The following is a 22,413-nucleotide window of genomic DNA, read 5'->3' as shown; positions in this document are numbered from 1 at the left end:
TCACTGAATGTGAACGCAGTAACTGGTGCAAACATACTGCAGTGAAACCATAAATTAATGATCTGATCACCTTAGTTACAAGGTTCAACAGGTTCAGCCCTCGTTTCTCTAAAGACTCTTTCACTTTTCTACATAAACTCTAAAATTAAAAATAAATGCCACCAGTGACCATGTCGACATCTAAATTTTAATTGGACAAATCAACTGGCTTTCAATTAGTGAGGGTGAATCCTCTCACCTGTTGCACCCCTTTTTTGGGGGGAGGGGGTTTAAAGTAAAATTCATTTTTATTCAGATGCTGTGGCTGCTCCACAGACACTGAATAAATGAATAGTTTACCTGGGACTTGATTTGACACAGGTATGGAAACATTTTCTTCTCCATTTTGTCACATTCAATTCAAACTTAACAAAAAATACTGGGAGCCCAAAGACTCATTACTTCAGCATAGTGCAGAAACAATTAGTTGAATAATCAATTTGATGACAAAACAATCTCAGCTCAAGGTCCACTTACTTTTTTTCTCATCGACTTATCGACCATATCAGTCAATCTTTGTCAGCAGTTGAGCTCACCTTAAAACCAGTTGATATTTTCTTCTTATCTCAATATCAGAAAATGAATAGTTCATTCATTGATAAACAAATAGATAAACTGATAATAAAAATGTGGTTCTTATTCACTTTCAATTGATAAACATAAATTGTTTTAATGACATTGTGGGGACACATTTGTTTGCACAGTCACATTTTGGGGACTTGTTTTAAAGGTTAAACTCAGGGTTAGAGTTGTGGTCAGGCATCTAGTTATAGTTATGGTTATGGTTATGGTTTATTGTTAGAGTTTGTGAAAGTAAAGTCCTCAGAAGGGACAAAAACTAGTGAGTGTGTAATAGGGTCTGGATGTCCCTGCCAGCAAAATACTGGAAATGTTCAGTGCTGATAACTTACTTGGATTATCAGTCCCCCCAGAGGACAAAGCTGCATCTCTCACACACACACACACACACACACACACACACACACACACACACACACACACACACACACACACACACAGAATAATGTCAGCCAGCACTCCTGTTAACACAAGTACACAGCGTGATGCTTGTACCATAACGTCTTGCTGTGTAGAAACTGCAGAAGTATCTTGTCAGTGGTGGTAAGGGGTGTTTGGAGTGTGTGTGTGTGTGTGTGTGTTTGTGAGCGAGGCAGGCAGGGGGTGTGTATAGGATTCTGCAATGTGCTTCGACTGTCAGAAAAAGAAAAAAGAAAAAGTAGACAAAACCTCCCCAAAAGGAAGATCCTGCCTGGGTCTGAGCTGCTGAGCACAAAACCCAATTATAAAGCAGGGAGAAGGCAGATTGGATTATACACAAACACACTCTCGCACAACACACAAGCACACAACACGTGCACACTTGGGCTCATTTAGCTCCTTTAACAGTAGTCGTGTTCCACTTATTCTAATCAAGACACTAATAGCACACAGAGAAGAGGAACGGGGTCTGAAATTCAGGAGCCAACTATAGTTGCGGGGTCCGACAGCTTCATGTGCAGGGTTAGAATTAGAATTAAGGTTTATTTTAGGGTAAGGGGCGAGGAAATGCAATGTTTCAATGATGATGCTCCACACAAGATAGTTGTACAATGACACTGACTCGTGTTTAAAGCAGTTTTAAAATGAACATTATCTCCGTCAAGACCTGGGTTTTAGCTCCTTATCATAAATAATCTTCGTCCATACTAACACACCTGAAAACGCAAATCACATGACCATTCACGTACACTGGGCGTGCACTGGAGCTGGTGCAAACAGGAAGCAGGTTTTCGACTCTGCAGCTTAATGCTTGGTTGAGATTTTCTTTGAAGAGTAAGAACTATTACTGAAAGTAACATGAGTATGAAGCGGTCATGGCAGCGGAAAACATAGATTGGGAGTCATCACAAAGCAAATATGGCAACATAGTAGTACAGGGAGCATTGTCCATCAAACCCAGGATTCAGAGAAGGATACGTCATGACTGATAAGACCGAATGAGGAAGCGAACCTGGGTGACAACTGGGTGGTAATTCTAGTCAACAATGATACATGAACTTGTGACGCTTTGTGCAGTTGAGCTGAATCGGTAACAAACAGTGAATTTTAAACTTAAAAACAAATTAACAGTAGAAAATGCCAACTTCAATTTGTCTAACTTGGACTACCGAAGCGGTAGTTTTAGGCTCCTGGGAATCCCCATTACAGAGACCCCAGTTCTTATAGGAGCAGTAGAAAGCATCCTGACTGGAAACATACAGAAACTGGCTTGGGATGTGCACAGCCCAGGACAGGAAGGCTCTGCAGCAGGTGATTAAAACCCAGAAGATCGTTTGCGCTGATCTGCAGAGCATCAGTTGATATCGAATTAGAATTTTCAGATAAATTACAGATCTCAACAAGAGATTTAATATGAGCTTTGCAAAGATAAATTTATTGAGAAGTGTTTTTTTTTTTCTTAAAGATTTTGAAATACCTTTTCTATTCTGTTCTTGGTACATGCAGTACGTACTGTAGTGATGCTGTAAACCAGAGTTGTTGCATAATCCAAAAGGCTTGTCAGTGCATTCAGAAAAATACACCACACCATAGTTATTCATAGTTATTCACATGAGCCAATAGATGCAGCTGTAAAGGGACAAATCAAAGGAAGAGAAGAAGAGAGAGTACTTTGTCTTTGAGTGTAGTGTACTTTCATCTCTGTGAGAGTGCACTGACCCATAAGGAGTGTTGGCGAGTGTGTGTCTGTGCACAAGGCTGCCGGGTTGTGTGTGTGATTGTGTGTAGTGTAGCTCATGTGTTTGCAGTTTGCCACTCTCAGCTTAACTCTGCTCTAATTGCCTTCTCCTGCCCTGCACACACTCATACATTCATACCAAATGGCATATGTTATTTTTGTTGTGCAGCTCAGAGGGTAGAGCCCGGTGCTCAGTTCGATGATGGCACCGACACAACACACACACACACACACACACACACAAACACACACAGCTGCTGCTCTTCTCACTCAGACAGCAGTATGCCTTGTTTCCTGTGTCAAGTTCCCTTTGGCCGCTAAAGCTGTCAGAGAGCAGCCCCTCTGGTAATCCATACATCCTCTCCTGTGTGTGTGTGTGTGTGTGTGTGTGTGTGTGTGTGTGTGTGTGTGAGAGATGGGTGGCTGGTCTCCCTAGTCATTTTTACCCCCATAAATAGTGATTTGCAAACTTCCCACGCTTGTTTTATGAGCTTTAGATTTAATTTTTATCATCTGCTGCTTCTTGAAATTGGTGCATCATATTTCTGAGAGCAGAAGTACATAACTGCCGTAGAAGTTTTTTTTATGACACGTTACTCACTAAAGGATTGCAGCACTTTAACATCCCGAAAAGAAATTTTTACCATTTACAACCCGCCAGGAGGTGTAAGGAGCAGGACTGGTGTCTACTCCAGCACACAGGAGTCCAGCTCTGTATGGCGACAGCAAGTGCAAACTAAGAACGAGGAAGTACGAGAAAACATTGACTGTACTGAAACCCGCAATATAATGTAGAGATACAAAGGCAGTTGTTTGTTTTGATGACAGATCCAGCTTTTAATAGCTTTTTGTTTAAAACTCTAACTAAGGGATTTTTGATCATTTCCAGAATTATGAAATGAACTTTGCTGCACCTTGATTGCAGAAGTGCCTTTTCCTGGGCTTTATTCAAAGTTATATCCATAAAGAGAAGATATATTTGTGGTTTTACGAACTGAAAACCATCTCATTGTAGTTTTACATCTCCTCTCTCAGGCTTCTCTCTGGAGCTCTAGTAACAACAGGTCGGTGAGCCAATCAGAGGAGAGGAGGCTCTGATCCATGATTGGTTGTTTTTCTGAGCGATCAAATGCTAATATGGCAGATTTCAGGTGAAACACTCAGAGAAATCTGTTTTCCTGACGGCTGGTTTTAAGTCTCAGCTTCTGAATACAGGCTGTGTGTGTTTCTCTGTGGATTGAGGCTTTGACACTTTCACAGTATTAATATAGAACCTAGACCTGATCTATAAATCAAAGATAAATGGAAATCTACCTTTATACAGCATAGGACCTTTTACTTCCTGCATTGTCAACCATCACAAGAGCTTTGTAACAGATCTGCTATGTTCGAACAGTGTTAACGTGGACATTCAGAGACCCATGTTTAAAAGCTATAATACCTTTATTTCTACCATTATTCTCTATGTTGTAGATTCCATGTCTGAAAGCAGCTCCTGTGAGCAGTGGATTTTTATGTGTTACACTATGTTCTTCCACTACAATGATGATGATGACACACACAGCTAACTAGGCAAAGTACTGGCTTAACTGTTAACGGTGTGTTTAAAGTTAAACCTTGGCTGGGAATGTGCAGCACGACACTGGTCAGTAGCCAGTGTGCTGCATGTAAGCTTTAGTGCCAGCTAGTGTAATCCTGCCAGCGGGACATCCTGTGGCATTTCCCATTTTCTTCTGTCTGACGGGTCTGAAGTTACCGGAGCAGTTTCATGAAACATTATCCAGCTGGTATTTCTCCGAGCAGGATTGCAGTTGTGTTGCAGCGTGGGGGGGTTGCAGCTCTTCTCACAGCTGCCCCAAATTAAAAATTTGGTTACAGATTCATAAGCTCCCCTGCAAGAAATCACAGGCGTCAAAATGGGTCAGAAATCACTCGGCGTTAATTTTTAACTCAAGTTGCATTTTCTACATTCCTCTGAGGCGGAAGGCAGTGATTTAGAAAACTTGCTCAGCCTCGAATCCCCTGGTTGCACTGCAGCCAGGCGATGGAGGGCTGCTATCTGCATCACCTAACATGACTTTCACCACGCCTGAGTGGAGGATTATTGAAAACCTGTGCTCATGTGCACATGGATGTGAAGGCCGAGGCGGACCTGCAGGAGAATCGCTGCCGTGGGAGCTGCCTGTAAGTGCATCGTCCTCCTCACGCTCAGGAATATACAGAGGATAGAACAATAAGAGAGCGACTTCAAAGGCTTCCCTCACAAAGCTATCTACATATATGAATTATTTACCTTTTGTTTTGTTAGCCTAAAAGCTGTTGTTCTCTTCTCTGAGCTGCCTGACTGTTGCATGCCAAGACGTCTGGCGTTGGAGGTTGAGATGTGCGAGCTGGAGGGACAGTGATGGGTCTGAAGTATATGAGGGCCGCCCCAAGCGCCGTGGGCAGACGGGAGCGACGAAATGGGACCAAATTATATAGATTTGTCAAACCAATTTTGAATTATGCAACGTGGCCCCGGTGCGAAATCTTTGTGGATGAATGCAAATGAGCTTTGTCAAAAATTAGGAACCTGTAAACTAGATAATGAATGAGTCGGCTCCTCCAAAAGGCGCACAATGAGAGGAAACAAGTCTCTCAGATTGAACGCCGGCAGCATGCATTATGTATCACCGCAGGCCTGTGAGATGAAATACAGTATGTCATCCAGTTTCTGTACTTTATGTTCACCTACATCTCAGTCACTTTCACTCATTTTTATATTTTTTCTTCTATGTTCTTTTGGGCCCCTCTCACTAAATCCCCGTGAGACTTTGCAGAAAAATAGTTTCTCGCGTTCTTATCTTTCCACTGTTGAAATTCCTAAATCAGACTTAACCTGAAGTACCAGCACAAATTGTCAGAGTGGCGATAAAACTTTTGGCTCGGACTCGAGGCATTGATTTTTAATTAGAGCTAATGAGTGTTGGGACAGAGGAGGTGAATTATTGAGCAAAAAATGCTTCTGTTTGTGTGCTCTTCATTGCAGCGCTGAACAGGAACCCAAAAAAAAAAAAACCCTTTGCCATTAAATCACACCTAGCTGTGTTGTAAACCCTCTTATGTCTGCGTCTCTCTCTCACTTCACTCATGATTTATGTAACATGACATCCCTTTGTGGACGGCTTCTTTGCATGTTTTCTTTTTTTGCTGCTTGTTGTCTTAAAAGTTTAAAAAAAAAAAATTTTTACAGACGAGACTATGACTGTGCATTTCTATTCTTGACCTGCTTAAATTGGTCAGGGGCTGTTATTGCCGCCCGGATTAATCTGAGCAGAACGGGGCTCAAGGTTATTTTAGTTTGGCTCCTTCTGCGGCACGACGTCATATAAAAAATGGTTTGATGAGACTCAAATCTTTGCTATCAAGTAAATGTGTCTGTGCTAAATTGCAGCCGAATTAATCATCTCTTCAAATATATCACAGGCACACTCCTTAAATATATTTATGGTCACGTTGTTTGGGGGGGGTGAGACCCTGTTGCCACTCATCATTTAACATAACTTTATTATACTATAAATATTATTATGTTATATATGTAAACAATACATATTATCTTGTCATAATATCACTACTATTATTTTACACGTATATCAAAACATTTTTCTGTTCTTGTTGTCATTGAAATGTCTTTGCATTATGTCCTATTTCTATATGTGGCACCTGTTTTTGTTATGTTACCAATAAAGTTGTTCCAAAAATATTATATATGCATGTTTATGAAGCAGCTTGGTCTCACCAAACAAGCTTTCCTTCAGCCGTTTCATGACTTGTGCGGCTTCAGTGCTGATCTCTCTCTCTCCGTGCTGGACCCTGACTCTTTGGGCCATCTGTTTGATGATCCAGAACCCATTACCCAGCTCGATGCTGATACTTGGCTGCAGGAGCGATAGCAGCGATGGCTGGGCGAGGGTTAGACAGCTGGATTTATGGGCCCTGGGAGGCCAACGATCAGCCAGTCATTTGTCATGTCTTACCAGCAGGTCCACTAATTGGACTGGAGGCACGGTGGGAAAGCTGAATCAATGAGCTAAGGCACAACTTTTAAACTGAGCCTATCCTCCGGATGAATGTGCGCGGCTATTAGCATAACAATGCTAACCCCATTGCAGAGCGCACGGCCTCCTGCTTTACATTGCAGATTCTTTATCTGCTAAATAGCTTGCATTGGTGGTCAGATGATGAATAACTTTCATGACATCCACAGAAGTTGAGGAGTCACCTCTTTACTCTCCTTGACTGCTCTGAATATTTGCCAATGCGTCAATTAAATCAGGCTTTTTTTTTTTTGGCAGAGGCTGTGACAGTTTTAGGTGTCCTTCAGCCGGCCAGCGCTATAACTTTGCTTGTTTTCACAGCTTGCCTCGCAAGAAAATTAGCATATAATCACTCGGCCGGCAGTGAGGGGCGTTGTGGGGTAAAGCAATTAAACGGCAGCAAATGAATGCATTTGAATTCATTTCGGCAGGGATTTATTTGGGAAAAACAGGAGCGGCGCAGCTGTTGCCCTCTAAAAACAGAAATATTAACACTCCTGCTTGTACTGAAGATTCAGAATGATGAAGAGGCAGCTTGAGAGCAGGCAGCCATAATGAGAGAGAGAATGGACGGCCTATTTGAAGCTACAACTTGTTACTGCTTTGTCAGGCTCATTGTTTTAATGCACCTAAAGAAAAAAAAGAAATAGGAAGCTGTGCTGCACTTCTTCTCTCGTGAGTTGAGCTGCTCAAGTCCATTCTTTTGTTATCAAGAATACATCAAAGAACTTACTCTCCTCAGGCATCCTTTGAACTCATAGTTATGACAAGTCTTTTTTCATGTTTAGTAACTTATTTTATGCTTTTACTACAGAAAAGATTTTTTTTTTTTTTTTTTGTCTTTTCCTTTTTTAATGTTCTTCCCAACTCACGCAGCCTAAAACCAACATCGGTCTGAAATTCTTATGTTAAATTATGTCTATAAAAATAACAACGACCTTGGTTTATAGTTTAAATATACAAATAAATTAAAATGCACAATGTGTATCCACACACATTGAAGCGCCACACAACCTCAGACTCATTTAAAATTATCCACCTGTGATGTTCACACTGTTTCAGTTTTGTGATAAAATATTAAAATTCACTGCTACCAGCCTATTTTCTTTATGGAGCAAACAGCACAGTAAAAGAAAAAAAAACTTCCTCCAGCCATGAAGAGCAGAAAGAGAGAAGTTCCCACTAATTGAAATCCCTTTGGCAACACTGCATTCTGGTTGACAATGTCTCCTGTTTTTTCGTGGATGTATAAAAATAATTCTCTAACTCTAACTGAATATGTGTCACGTTGAAGATGATGATAGCGTCATCCTTCGTCGTTATATTAACTACAACGCATTTAGGGAGTAGTATCTGCAGTGGAAACGAAGTACGTGGCACCAAAAGCGAGTAAAGTCAAGTCCAGTAGTCCATCTGAAGCATAAAACTAGCATCTCTTAACCCAATTATTATACATATTAAATATTTCCCTCAGTGATTTGTAATGTGTGGATATAAATGTGGTAAAAGATTTTTTAAAAAACCCAGTTTTGATAGTCATCTGTATTTCAAATCTGACTTGTGAGCTTCATCTTTTGTTCTCAGATATGTGAGGTCATGTTGAACAAACTACTGGTAATTTTTTGCTGTCAAAGTAAATGTGTCGGCTCACATTGATTTGATTTAGCTCTGCTGATATCCTATTACATTACTGAAACCTGACCCACTTGTACGTAGTCGTTGAGAGAAGTACACACGGCTGTGTAGCAACGAGCTTCAGTGTGATCAGGTTGATTAGCTGTAAATATAAAGCTGTGTTGACAGAACCAGGTTTCCCTGGAGGAGAAGCTCATGTGGTTTTGCAGCCGTCTGAAGCTTCTCAGTCTGCAGCAGAGCTTTTTTGGCCGTCTCCTGATTGAATTTGCCTCGGTAATAGCTTTAGTTTCTATCAGCTCTGGCCCAATTTTAGCCCAATTACGTTTTGCTAGCCTAGCAGGCTGCCTCTCTTCACGCTCCTCTGTCTTGAATGGGAGAGTCCAACTAAACTGATCCCTGCTAATGTTTGACTCTGCCTTTTGTTCCCTGTTGGGTTTTAAACGAATCTGCTACTTCAACTGCCGTAGGGGCAACCGAGTCCTCCCCTCCGTCTTTATTTATCTAAGGGGAACTGATGGAGGATGCAGGGGTTTTTTCTTTCTTTTTTTTTTTTACCAGTTTCATCCTGCTTGATTTTCATTCAGGCAGACACACTCCTCACTGGGAGCTTCCCAGTGTGACCACAGTCTTCTGATGTCGACTGCAGAGCAAAGTAATGGTGGTTAGAGCAGCACTTTACTCATCACTTAAGTTCCCACTTAAGTTACAAGAAAACACAGTCCCCAGTGCTCCTTCTGCTTGATGCGAAGAGATAAGAGTACAGTATGATGAGAGAGGAAGTCAGACACAATATCCCAGAAAAGAAGTTAGTCGTTCTTAGTAGAGTTGAAATGATAAATTCATGAACAGATTAGTCAATTGACTGAAAAATGAATGAAATATTTTGATGTGGATACTGATCTTTCACTGGTTCCAGCTTCTCCAAAGTAAGAATTTAATGCTTTTCTTTGTCACGATTGATTCTTTGATCAAAACAGGAAATTTGAAAACATGACTCAAAATAGGCATCTTTGTTGACACAACAACTTGTTGATTAATCTAGAAAATACTTAATAATGACACTAACAAATAATGTCTTTAATCATCAAGGCAACATATTTTTTTTAAACTATTGGTGCTTTCAAATGGAGTTATTTGTTTTCAGCAAGTGACATCAAGGAAACAACAGATCTTAGCTACTAAGTGTACTGCTGAAATAATTAGCTGATTAAATTATTAGTGTTAGTATCATTAGTTGTTTGATCCTTTAAGTAATGTATTAAACAAAAATGCCAAATACAGTATTTCCCTTAAGGAGGATTAGCTGCTTTCCACAGTTCTATCTGGAAACTGATATTCTTTGTATCAATGCACCACCGCTTAGAAAGATGATTTATTCACTTTATTTCACATTATTCAGTTTGTCTGAGATTCAAACCGACAACCTACCATCCAAAGGTCCAAAGTGCAAAACTCAGCCTTATCTCTGCCCCATAAAACAGTCTCTACTAGGATGTACTACGTGTGAAAGTTATGGATCTATTTTTTTCTTTATGAAAGTGGAGACGTGGAGCCGCGCTGGCTGAGCTAGTTCGGTCCTAAATCACATCTGAGGCAGAGAGTGAAATGAAAGCCCCCAACTCCTCAGACGTTTAATCAACGAATCCTAGGTATGGGTCCCTGTAGGGGACAATCTCATTGGGAGGAGGGGAGGAACTGCCATTACCACTCAGGCTGCTGTCTGCTGTATGCCTCCCCTGGCTCTGACTTGTCAGAGCGGGAGGGGAGAGGTCAGGTAATAGCTGGTCCAGGTTTCGAGGGATAACTCTGCTCCCTTGCCCCGCCACTTTAAGAGGTCCATTTTCACAGCGAACCTGGGGTCAATCCCATTCTGCTCGTTGTCCTTTCAGGAGGTAAACAGGACGAGAGTTTGGAATTGACTGCAACCTCCTTGACCCCCCCTGAGACCTGGGCTGAAATGGAGTTGCCGCTTAAGCCGCAGCACACACACAGTCCGGTCAAACCTGAATCCACTTATAGAGTTGGCTGCTGTGCTAATTTTACCCAGCTCTATTAAGAAAGACTAAATGGCATGAATGGCAGCCACAGACCCATAACAGGAAACTTATTTCTGAAGGCATACCCAAATACACACACTCACTTATTATTAACCTGTAACCTCTCTGCCTATTTTAAGTCAAAGGAATCCAAATCTTTCACATGATGTTCTTGTTTTACAAACATCAAATATACACATACGAGTTATTAATATGATCTGACACTCCCATCACCTCAACATACAACACCAAACACACATACTGTAGTCAGTGCAACACACACTCATGCACATATTAAAAGGCCTTTATGATCGCTAGAGAAATATATTTTAGCCAGTATGACAATTTAAAAATGAAGTAAAAACAGACTTAAAGGAGGTAATTGTAAGTTTTTCTAATGCTACATAGCTAACGTTAGCATTAACAGCTGTTTACTTACCAGTCTAGATTGCCGAAGCTCTTGTAAAGTGACAATCACCACCACCTGCTTCCAATATATTACCAATTTAACACCTAACCCTTCTAGTTTTACAGTTGTTGCACTTTCCCCTGTAATTTGATAGCTTTTTGTATTTCTTTTTAAAGCTTTCTAAATTTTCATAAATTTAAATTTCATAAAAGGAGAGAATTACTGAGTAACCTAGAGTTCTGCTCTTCTGGCCCAATCAGAAGATTTTCCATCCATAAGATTTGCTTTGAACCTCTTTTCTCTCATAGTGAAATCTGTTGGAAAGCTTTCAGATAAAGGAAAGATTGTCACCACTTTGGAGAACATCACTGACCTGTAGTGAGATTGGTCGGTACGGTGCATCCCTGCTGAAGTTTTTCTGTAGAGGATGTCACTCTGGCCCTTTGAAAGTGAACGTAGGGATTCACTGGGGGTTCAGAAAAGGTCATGGGCAGGTATCTGCAATCATGGACTGGTATACTCCATGGGACCACCTGATCTCGTTCCACCCTGTGAATTGCTTTTTTCAGACAGACGTCATTACCTGAGAGATAGTTCTCCTTCCTGTAATAGTGTAAATACACAGAGGGGTGCAACTCTGTTGTTGTTGCAGTGAATCTGGTTTGTTTTTATCTTGTATTAGAACCTCCTGTTTGTACCTTTCAACAGCTGCAAACACAGAGAAGCCGAGTGGGGAGCTCTTGTGTGTTAATGCAATGCAACAGGAATGTTTGCTGCACTGTACTCTCAAATTCGACAAATCTGGAGCTTTGTCTATAATCCATCCTCACTGGTAATGCTCAGCCAATGGATGGATGTGTTGTGTGTCTGTGTTTAAATACAGCACATTTGTCTCCATTACTGTGAGCGAGACAGCAATCACCATTGTGTCCTGCACCTGTGCTGGAAGTGCCTCTGGGCTTTCGCTTTGCTCAAGATGAAACATTTTCAACTCAAGCTGAAGCATCATCGTCGCGCTTACCTGGAATGAATTTGCATCTTTCACCCGCTTTGACTTTGTGTGCATTCACCTTTTGAATTTTGTCCGATGTTGGACCTAAATGCATTTTATACGGGTTGTAACTACCCTATACATAATGTACCATAAGCAGTATTTATGAATGTCTACAGGCTACTGATTGGTTGGTTTAGTGTCTATGTAAACAAATGGGGTGGGCCAGCAATTGTGCCACTGTGTCTAGCAGTCCATAAACCTGATTCAAACCTAGGTTACTTACTTATCATTATTTTTTTCTTTTTGTGACATTACTTTAAGGGGCAATCCTCAAGCTCAAGGTTAGATGCACAATTTTTGTTTTCCTTATTACCCCATGTTTTAGGAGTTCCTCGAGGAACTCTCCTGGATCCTTTTGGGATTGCAGTCACTTTAAAGGCTCCTGGAAACCTAAATCTCTTACATGCTCTAATGGCTTTAAACCCATATTGAAAATTATGGTGTAAGGATTATTTCAGTGACTTTATTTAATTAGGATAAAATAACGTGTGCAACTTTTTCTGGTAAATGAAAGGAAGCATTTAACATTATTTTGGGAAAAATATATTCGCTTTCTTGCTAAAATATGAGTCAACAACCAGCAGTCAACTAGCTTAGCTTAGAACAAAACTGGAAGTTGGGGGAAACACTTAGCCTGGTTCTGTCCAAATGTACAAACATCTGCCTATCAGCATCTATCAGGCTCAAAAACAACAAAACTTTGGAAATGGAACTTTTTTTTGGCTCGGCTGCTGACTTCCTGGAAACTTTAGCAGCTAAGCTAAGCAGCTGCTGGCTTTGGCTTTGTAGCATACAGACACATGAGTTGGTATCTAAATCTCATCTAAATCTTGAAAATAAAGAAGATAAGTATATTTCTCAAAATGCCAGACTATTCATTTTAGAAGAACATGTAAGGGGAAAAGGGGAAGTTAGAGGTTAATTTGCATCTCCTGTATCATCTGTTTGTGCCTGATCTAGTTTTGTTTCGTTCCTCAGATCATGTGTGTGAACCTTTGTTAAATAGTTTCTGTCACATAGAACGAAAGCCTTATGGGAAAAACTTCATCATTCAGCTGACACCCACAATCCTATTACTAAAGACCGTCGCTCCTCCCTCTCCTCCCTGAGCCAGAGCATTATTGTTGTGTGCAGAGATTGCCTATGACACGTTCGCCCTTATATAAAACTCATTACACATCTGGCCACAGCTGTGCAGAGATGCACACCCACAAACTCGCAATTAAACACACTTTCACAGACACATAAATAGCTCACACACTATAGGGAACATATCAACTCACATTCTCTCTCCAGGAGTGCCATTCCCCTCAGCTGGCTGCTTTCGCTAATTAAATTTTCATTCTGTGGTGTTCTCCTTTCTGACTGTGTCTTTCAACATGACCTATAGCTATTCCTACATTTCACTGCATGCTTACTGCATGACATTCTTATGTACTTTAATTCAATTAAGTAGAGGAGTCGTTGCACAGATTAAGTTTGGCTCTCATTTTTCTCTGAAATTCAAAGTGCTTGTTCAGGGATTTTAGCAGCATTAAAGGATAATTGGAGTTTATGATGACTTGGGTGTTATTTTCATAATTTTGCCAACACTTGCAAACAATCCATCAGGTTAGCCAAATTAATTTGAAGAGAAACATAAGGAACAGTAAAGTTATTACCCTGAGTCTGATCATTCATTTTACAGACGTATTTCTTGCATCAGCTTTGACATGCCGTGCTTCCTACAGGCGTGCGCTTGTTTCTGTTGTAGTCCTGTCATCATGTTCCCACATTTTATCAATTACTGTGGTGAGAAAACATGTTACCATTGATGATAGATATGCCAGAACTACAAAAATAAGACCAATGTTTTAATAAATCTAGTATTGTGAGCATTTGCAGACCTTTACAGTGGCTACTAATTGAGTCAGTTCTGATACACAGCTTGTTTTTAGGCCCCGTAGTCTCAAAGGATGCCAACCTGTTATATGTATAACAGGTTGTAATGTGTTATGGTGGATTTTCTCACTGTTCATTATTATAACGGGCTGCCAGAAAAATTTCCTATCATGATCTAATGCTGTGTTTAACATGTTATTGTCCCCATGTGCCTAACACTGGTCACAAAGACCAAAATTATGACCATGGCTTTGCATAAAACCACCCTACTAGACATCTGATACTACTTGAATTTTTTAATACTAACACTAATAGTTGCCTAAGTCAAAAATGCTTATATTCTGCACATACAAAGAGCAAATTAACATGAGATGTTGTTTGTACCCATTACTTTTGTGGCTTTCCTGATTTAATTACAGTATATTCTGTTTATCCTTTGCACATGGAAGAATAGTTAGTTGAGCTCCCAAGAGATAATTGCAAATTTAGGGTTTCTGTAACTCCTACCACTGTATAGCTTCTTGTGTCCATGTATATGGGACAATTAAGAGTCTGGTTGTTAACCTGGGGATGACGTTTCCTATCCATTAAGCGATGTCTACCTCAGTTACCTTCTCAAATGGACCAAAGCCTCCACATGTGACAGTCACCACCCTCCATGAAGTGTCCGCTCCATTCAGCACAGCTGCCCATGTATATTCCTGTCATGAGCGGGTTATTAATCATCCAGCTAAATCAGATTTATGGACTGTAAGGTGATATATCTGAGCATATGCAGACCCTGGAATATTGATTTAACTTTGGCTTTAAGCTAGCCATAAGACATTGTCAGCTAACTGTTATGAGCTATTGACAAATAGCAGGAATGCTAAAGGGTGCAGCCAAATGGCACGAGTGATCTCGAGCCTTTCTTCTGTCTTTGCCCTATCTCATTGTCTAGTTGGCCATGGTGTGCTAGGGTTTTAATCAACAGTGAAGCAGTTTCACTCCACCTGCAGCAGAAATCTTTCAGTGTTTTACAGCTTTAAGTACAGACGATGATAAGAGTTCAAAGTATGAAATGGTTCTCTTATGGCGGTTCTCACATTTTGTAGAATGGAGCAGTAAAACCTTACCCAGCTATCCCGGACCTCTTAGAGCGTGTAATACAAACTGCTGCATTGGAAACGGTTCCCCTGAATACCTGCTCTATGTCTATATGTTGTTATCACGTACTTTCAGAGAGGGAGAGAGTAAAATACAGACCTTTTGAATCAGTCACATTAACATGCACAGAGGGGCCCAGTGTTATATGATTACTGTCATTCGCCCCAGCTGTCAACATAAAGATGACATGTGGGCGAGTTAGGATGATAATGGAGCGTGAGAGAGTGATTTTGTGTTGCCCTCTGTAATGCTTTATGTCTTTTATTGTTATGACAGAACAACACATCATGGAGACCGCAGTTGTGTCGGGAGTGTACCTGCTACAGCGACGTGGCCATCTGCAAGCCCATCCACTGCCCCAACCCACAGTGTGACTTCCAGAGGGTAAGACGCTTTACAGGAGGGGTTTGGGTGTATTTTGACTTAAAGATAGGAAACGACAGCAGATGATTCATATCCAGAGCAATTATAAAAAAAAAAAAAAAAAGGATAAAGCTATTGTTATTCTAAACAAGGAACCAGAGTTTTTCTAAGAAAACAAATAACAGCTAGCCAAGGTTTCTGAGAAGCTAAACAAAAAAAGAGGCATTTTTAAATTACAAATGAAAATTGAGTTTTTCTGTTTTTTGTAACCTTGGCCCTTATGATGTTAAATAGTTAAAAATGTTAGTTCAACATTAGTAGCTGCTATCTGTTAGCTAGCTAATTTAAACATCACTGTCATGTTAGCGTTTACTGTAAGCTAGGCTAACAGTACACTACAGTGCTAACGCTACAGCCAGGCTGCAGTGTTTATGACATAGAAAGGAAACCATTGTTAAAGTCTTGGCTAAATAACGGCAACATAGTTCACCAGCAGCACAAAATACAGCCCCCAAAATTATCATAAATTTGAACCAACAGCTCTCTTATTATGAAGCCTGCTAAAAAATTATTGATTTTTCACTTCAGTGTTTATTTTAATTGATTTTTTTTTTTTTTTGTGATCAATTATGAATTTGATTGACTGACTGTCAGTTCCTGTGGAATCAAAACTTGGTTGACTAAGACAGAATATTTTTTCTTCCAAAGCATCTCTGCTTTTAAGAAATACTTTCACCACTAAACCTTCAACTGACTGAAATTTCAATGGGAGTGAATGTAAAAAAAGTTTTTTAAGTTTGCCCGTGTGCATGTGTGTTATCTGCTTAAGAATGCAGACCTTTAAAATGTAAGGCTTTGAATGTTCAGGAACCTTGTTTTTGTGATATTTTAATCTCCCTCTCCTCATTTCACCTTGAAGTACAGATCCCCTTTCAAGGGCCCATTTAATCACTCGTCTTTGTGAGTTGGCCTTACAAAAAGAATCAATGAGTTGACAGGCTATTGTGCAGTCAAGTCTGCCGATTGCACCATTTCATTTGCCACAATGGCAACTGTTCGGAGGCTGTTAGTTCCAGCCTACCTTTTTTGGCTCATTTGAATTCACAGGGACACATTTTCAAAGCTCTTTTTCACTCCATCTATCCGCCTGTTCTTCCCCGTGCTTCTTCCTAAATGTGATTTAAACGTGAAGCCTGTGGTCACGGCATCAAATCCAATCCCAACCCTGAGCTAAGCCAACAATCAATGTCTAATGAATTCCACTCTGCTGGCTAGCAATCCAATGTTAATTAAAAATTAGTCATCATGCTCACCAAGCCGTGTGCTCCCTCCATTTAAAAAGCTCTTAAAATGTGACTCCCCCTCACCTATGCTGTGATAAAAAACTACCAGGGTTTTTATTATCCGCGTGTCTCTGATTCAAGGGCTTTCTTTTGAAATTCACTGCCCTTATCTACAAGCTCAAATTTCCTTTTTCCCCTCCATTTCTCAAATCCATTTCTAAATTTCACATGAGTACCTTAATATTTCTGTAACGTTCTGGGTTAATCGTTTTTCCACAGACCTGTGTGTCTGGATAGTGTGGCTCATATCTCTGTCGCTTAAAGCAGCAAATTCAAAGTAACACATACTGATGAATACTGATAAAGGATAAGATCCTGGGTATTTTATGTGACAAGATGGCGGCGAAATGAGACGTTTGGAAGACGTTTGGATTTTAGTTACTTAACAACACAATTTAAAACCAACAGAATATTAACATCAGTTGTCGTCAGTCTTCTACGTCAAATAGATGTCGGTATTAGACATCATCCTAACGCTGAATTTTGGTCACCTGACATCTACAACATATATTCAACCAAATATCAACATCTAACGACATTTGGCGGCCATTGACTAATTGTTGCAGCTCTAATTCAGGAGCCTCACTGATTCAATCAGTAGCCTAAAAACTACAGGTAATGATAAAATAATCTCAAACTCTATCTTATCTTTCATCAGTTTGATATAAAGGTCAGACTTTAGGTGAGTTCACTGTTAGTTTACATTTTATATATATTTTTGCAGGAAAGTGGCAAGTGAATCTCAGATTGTCTTCCAGAGAAGCACCACACACTTGCTTGATTTTTAGTTTCCTGCAAAAGCAACTGCAATTTTCGAAAACCTTGCGTCGTACTAGTTGAGAGAAAGAAAAAAAGAAAGCTTCACTTCATAGTGATAAATGAACTCTTTTCTTTCCGAGCCTTGTCATCCCTCTTTATTCGCAGCAATAAAATCTCAAATTGACTGAAAATGTTTTTTTATGGGCATATTTCTGTGATTAAATTTGAGGCGAGGAGCAGAGGGACTGAAGCAAGCGAAAAGATGAACTTTTCAGGACAACAGGCATAAGAACATGATTCTAAATATATGAAAACATTCAAAAATGTGTTATTGGAGCTTCGTTTATTAGCACATAATGGCTCTTGTGATAGATACATTTCCCACATGCTGTCAAAAATTTAATGACGAGGTGAAAGAACAATATAAACTCTATCTGTTTCTTCACGGCCAACCACCACCTGCTGTGCAGCTCACTCTGTTTTATTGCCCACTCTTGTTATTCACCTTGTACATTTAATTGCCGTTCTTCTGCCTGTTTGTCTCATCCTGCTGATCCATAGTATTTCTGCTCATTATTATACCTTTATTCATTGACACAAGATATTCTCTGAAACTGCTTTCACAAAATGTATTCCTCCCCTCCTGTTTTATTTCTTCTATTCCATACATCTATTTATATTCTCAAATAAACTACGCATCTCAACAATCCACCGGCCCGGCGTCCGGCCCTCTCTACTTTCCCATTTACTTCTCCTGCCGCACACTCGGCCTCAATTAGGGCGTGTAGGTAGCATGGCTGCGTGGTGAATCAGTATTGTAATATTTAGTATTGTAATACCTCTGCTGACTCTCTCTGTATTCTACACGCTGTGCACACCTGATAGAGTCTTCATATATTCAGCCTTGTCAGTTCCATCGTGTTATTTGTGTCACATCTTGGCTAATTTCCATGGAAATAAGACCGTAATCGGCAAGTGTTTGTATTCATGCTGCTTAAAGGGAATCACATCCATTTTCTTTTTTTTACATATTTGTGTGTATTTTGTTCATGCTGGGGCGTGTATGTGTGTATTTCATGTGCATTTTATCTTTTTCTAAAGGGCGAGCTTTTGAGGATCCCTGCCAAAAAGTGCTGCCCGGAGTGCGTCTCCTCGTCCCAGGGTTCCTGCCAGCACGAAGGAGTCATCTATGGAGTAAGTGAAAACATCATATTAAATGTTATTATGCGCACACAAAGATGCTGCATATATGGATCTATTTAAAAAAGCATCTGTGGTACAATAGTGTGCTTTTGAGTTTGTGGCAACAGTTTAAGCCTGTTGCACAGAACCAGCTTCAGAAAGAAATGGTTTTTCCTAGTTTGGTGTGGAAGTACTTGACAAAGCCCCGACCTGAGCCCCATTCAACACCTTAAGCCCTTTAGGATGAACTGAAAATTTCCGACTTTGACCCAGTTCTGATCACTGAACATCAATGTGTGAAATGTCAAAATGCTCTTCTGCTCTTGAATCGTTCCAAAACTGGGAGGAAATCCTGAAACCGAAATCTAAATACCGAATAGTTACTTAAAAAAGTCTTTGGATGACATTTTGTGGGAAATCTTTAATCGTTAACATTAAATCCAAGGTGATGTAACCCATAATACTGCCTCCTCACTGTCCCGAGCTCTAACCTCAAACGCACAGGTGACTGCGCTTTCTCAGTCTTGGCCCCCGGGCTGTAAACAGCCTGCCCAACGTCAGATCTGCCCGTCCATCCACTCTTTCAAATCTCGGCTCAAAACAGATTTATTCTCATTAGCGTTCGAGCCAAGATCAGCTGACTCCCTCATTTGGTCTGCTAGCTTGTTTTGTTGTCTGTTGGTGTTTTGATCCTCTCTGATGATTGTATTTTTCTTCATGTTCTACAGCTGTAAGCTGTTTTTAAATGTGCTCTATAAATACATTTCATTTGATTTGATTTGATAATTCACCTTTTAAAACGCATTCATGAATTAAAATTGGTTCCAGAGACCTGCCCCCCCCCCCTTCCCGCCTCTCCTCGAACAAAGACAACAATCACTGTCTTGTTCATCTTCCATCGAGGGTCCTCCCGCTTAATGAGCTGAACATTTTGGCAGCCATTTTGGACAATACGGGTGTCCTAAAGAGAAACAAGTCCTTTTTCTTGGCTGGGTTTGGAGATTCCACCGGGGCTTTGCTTCTGTGCTGAAGTGGCACTTGAACAGATCTGAGCGACCAGGAGAAGGAGAGGAGTCGTGGCTTTTTGAGGGTTTTACTTCATCTTCACTGAAGGACCGGGGCTGGTATCACACCGCTGCTGCTCCTTTCCCAGGACAAACTGTTTGGAAAAATGAAGCTTTATTCTTTTTGCAGATGTCCCAAGTCATAAAGGGAATTTTAGTAATGTGACCAGAGATTTTTGTAAGACTTACACCAACAAAACAATAGTATTTTAGGTTTTTTGTTTTGTTTTGTTTATCAAATTGTTATCTGAGACAGCTCCACAATCTCCATCATAAACGGCGTGAATGTTAAATTTCACAAGAATCTTTCCAGGGTGAAAAAGCATTTACATGAATGCTCCATTAAAACCCAGACTGATGATATATTTCATGCAGGGCAGTAAAGTTTTTTTTTAATGTAGGTTTCACAGCCTGACACCTCAGAGAATGATTGAAGTCAGATCCTCACCTCTATCAGTTTGACTCCAGGCAACATCCGCATGCTGGTATCTCATTTAGACTGGAAGAACAACACTAAACCTACACAGTGCATCCACAAATGGATGTATAAGAGACATGGCTAACTCTAATTAACACCCCAGAGATGGGTTGTGCAAGAATGGGTTCTATCAATCCAGTTCTGTCAATCACCTCCTCATGGTTTTATAATAATACATGTAACGCTGTGCCAGGAGTTTATACACATATGAATAAAACGAGGAAGAGGAATGCAGGAAGATCGCCAACGAGCTTACTGTTTGCCTCAAGCTGGCATTGCAGCTAAGCCAGCAGTGGAAACCCCGCTTGAATCGGGGCAAACTGCTCGGCTGGAACGACTTACAGTACAAACTGAAATTAGACATCTGCACTTCAGCTTTCAAATGTCCTCTCACGCTGTGCCTCCTCATTCACATTCACACACACCCTCTTATTTTTAATCTGTTTTCTTCTCCTTCTCCGCCACCTTCTCCCCCCCTCTCTCTGTGACTCTCCTCTCTCCTCTGTCACTCAGGCTTAGGCTTACAAAATTGTCTTGTCCACAGAGAGCAAAAAAAAAAATTCCTCATCCCACATGTCTCCCTGCTTCTTTGTTTCTCTCTCTTTTTTATTCCCTCCTCTAGTTGTGTATATAGTGTGTAAATGCCGGTCTCTCTGTCTCCTCCGGTTCCCACAGCATGACGGCGAGTGGAGTCCCTCGCCCTGTTCGGTGTGTATTTGCTCCAGAGGGAGTGTATCCTGCAGCACCCGCCCATGCCCCGCTCTCAGCTGTCCTGGGGATCAGAGCCCGTTCACCCCAGCCGGGGAATGCTGTCCAAAGTGTGGCCGCAGTGGAGGTGAGGACTTTTAAAAGGGCTATACCTGTTTTGCAAGGTTTTTTTTTTTTTTTTTTTGCATTAACTATACACATCTGTTTATTTCATTGAACCAAATGAGCCGGTGTTTTATTTTTGAAATTCTAATATCAATAAGAGGATATATTTTTGGTTTTAAGTCTGAACGTTCACTTTCATGGATAAGTTAAGTGTCAATTCTCTGCCTAGAAGATGTGAAACCAGATGTTTGTCCAAATGCATTTTAGTGAGAACGGTCATTGCTGTGATATTTTCTTCACTCATAGGAAGTGGCATATAAAAAAACAAAAAACAAAAACCTATACTAGTTGTCAGTGTTGCCCTGCATCATCATCATATGAATATCACAACACATTCAGAGTGGGAGAGACCTCAGGCTGCTTCATGTCAGTTATATTCCAGCGCCTTTGACACGGGCAGTTTTACTGTAGCTGGAGTTCTCCCTTGTTACTTGGTTGCTGTTGTTTGAAGAAAGGCGTGCAAGTAAATAAAGAAAATAAAAAAAAATCTCTGAATATGAAACAGTGACGCACACACAGACACGCACTAAGCCTCGAGCAGCATAAAGCCGGCCTCAGAGGACAGGGGTTTTGGGCAGGAGAACTCTGAATCTCGATCGGTACCGAAGTTCTGTTAATGTGAGCGGTTCACAGATCCAGTGTTAAACCTCCCAGCCTGCTCACAGACTCATCACGGCTGCCCCGGTAATATCAAACATGCTTGATAGTTGGTGAGTTCAAATCTGGATGATACATCAGTACTTTCACAGCTGATGGTGTTGCCAAGCAACGGTAAACTCTACAGCCCTTGAGGCTAACGTTAGCTAGCATGCTGCTATTGACAGATATTAAAACTGACTGTTGAAATCTCAGTTCTCACCACGTCTCACCAAACATTTTCTCATCCAGACTTGTTTCACTTTCTTACGGCAAAGTTTTACTAACGTTACAAGTTCTTGCGCCATGGTCTCCGTTTTGTTTTCATCTGCTTCCTCACGAGATCAGGTGAGGTGGGGCGTTACTCTCTGATTGCTCCTCCTGCCATGATAATCTTAAATCATATCCTGTAGTGTGTGTGTGTGTGTGTGTGTGTGTGTGTGTGTGTGTGTGTGTGTGTGTGTGTGTGTGTGTGTGTGTGTGTGTGTGAGTGATGCACCATTATTTTCAAATCTTGTAGTTTGTGCGTGTTTGAGATCTGAGAGAAGAGCATGTGTGAAGTTTCTCTTAATGTGTGTGATGCAACCCGATTTTAAAACTCCCGTAGTCCACTGCCTCAGGTTAGCTCTCTTCCTCCCCGTCGTCTCTGCTCCTGCTCTCAGTTCAGGTTGTTCAAACCTCAAATGGGTTTTTTTTTTTTTT

The 22,413-nt window shown here is 40.7% G+C and overlaps 1 protein-coding gene across 1 annotated transcript in view; it reads left to right on the top strand.

Annotated features, from left to right (window-relative positions):
• The window catches only part of fras1 (Fraser extracellular matrix complex subunit 1), a 229,388-nt gene that overhangs the window by 56,847 nt on the left and 150,128 nt on the right, over positions 1 to 22,413 (top strand). Inside the window, exons 3-5 of the mRNA XM_056375341.1 lie at positions 15,290 to 15,397; positions 18,580 to 18,672; positions 20,878 to 21,037. Coding sequence (XP_056231316.1) covers positions 15,290 to 15,397; positions 18,580 to 18,672; positions 20,878 to 21,037 — 361 coding nt within the window. The remainder of the gene's footprint in view (positions 1 to 15,289; positions 15,398 to 18,579; positions 18,673 to 20,877; positions 21,038 to 22,413) is intronic.

This window comes from Seriola aureovittata, chromosome 5, assembly GCF_021018895.1.
Source record: "Seriola aureovittata isolate HTS-2021-v1 ecotype China chromosome 5, ASM2101889v1, whole genome shotgun sequence".
In the NCBI taxonomy this organism is placed as follows: domain Eukaryota; kingdom Metazoa; phylum Chordata; class Actinopteri; order Carangiformes; family Carangidae; genus Seriola; species Seriola aureovittata.
The sequence above is the reverse complement of the archived record's forward strand: the minus strand, read 5'-3'. Positions and strand labels throughout refer to the sequence as shown.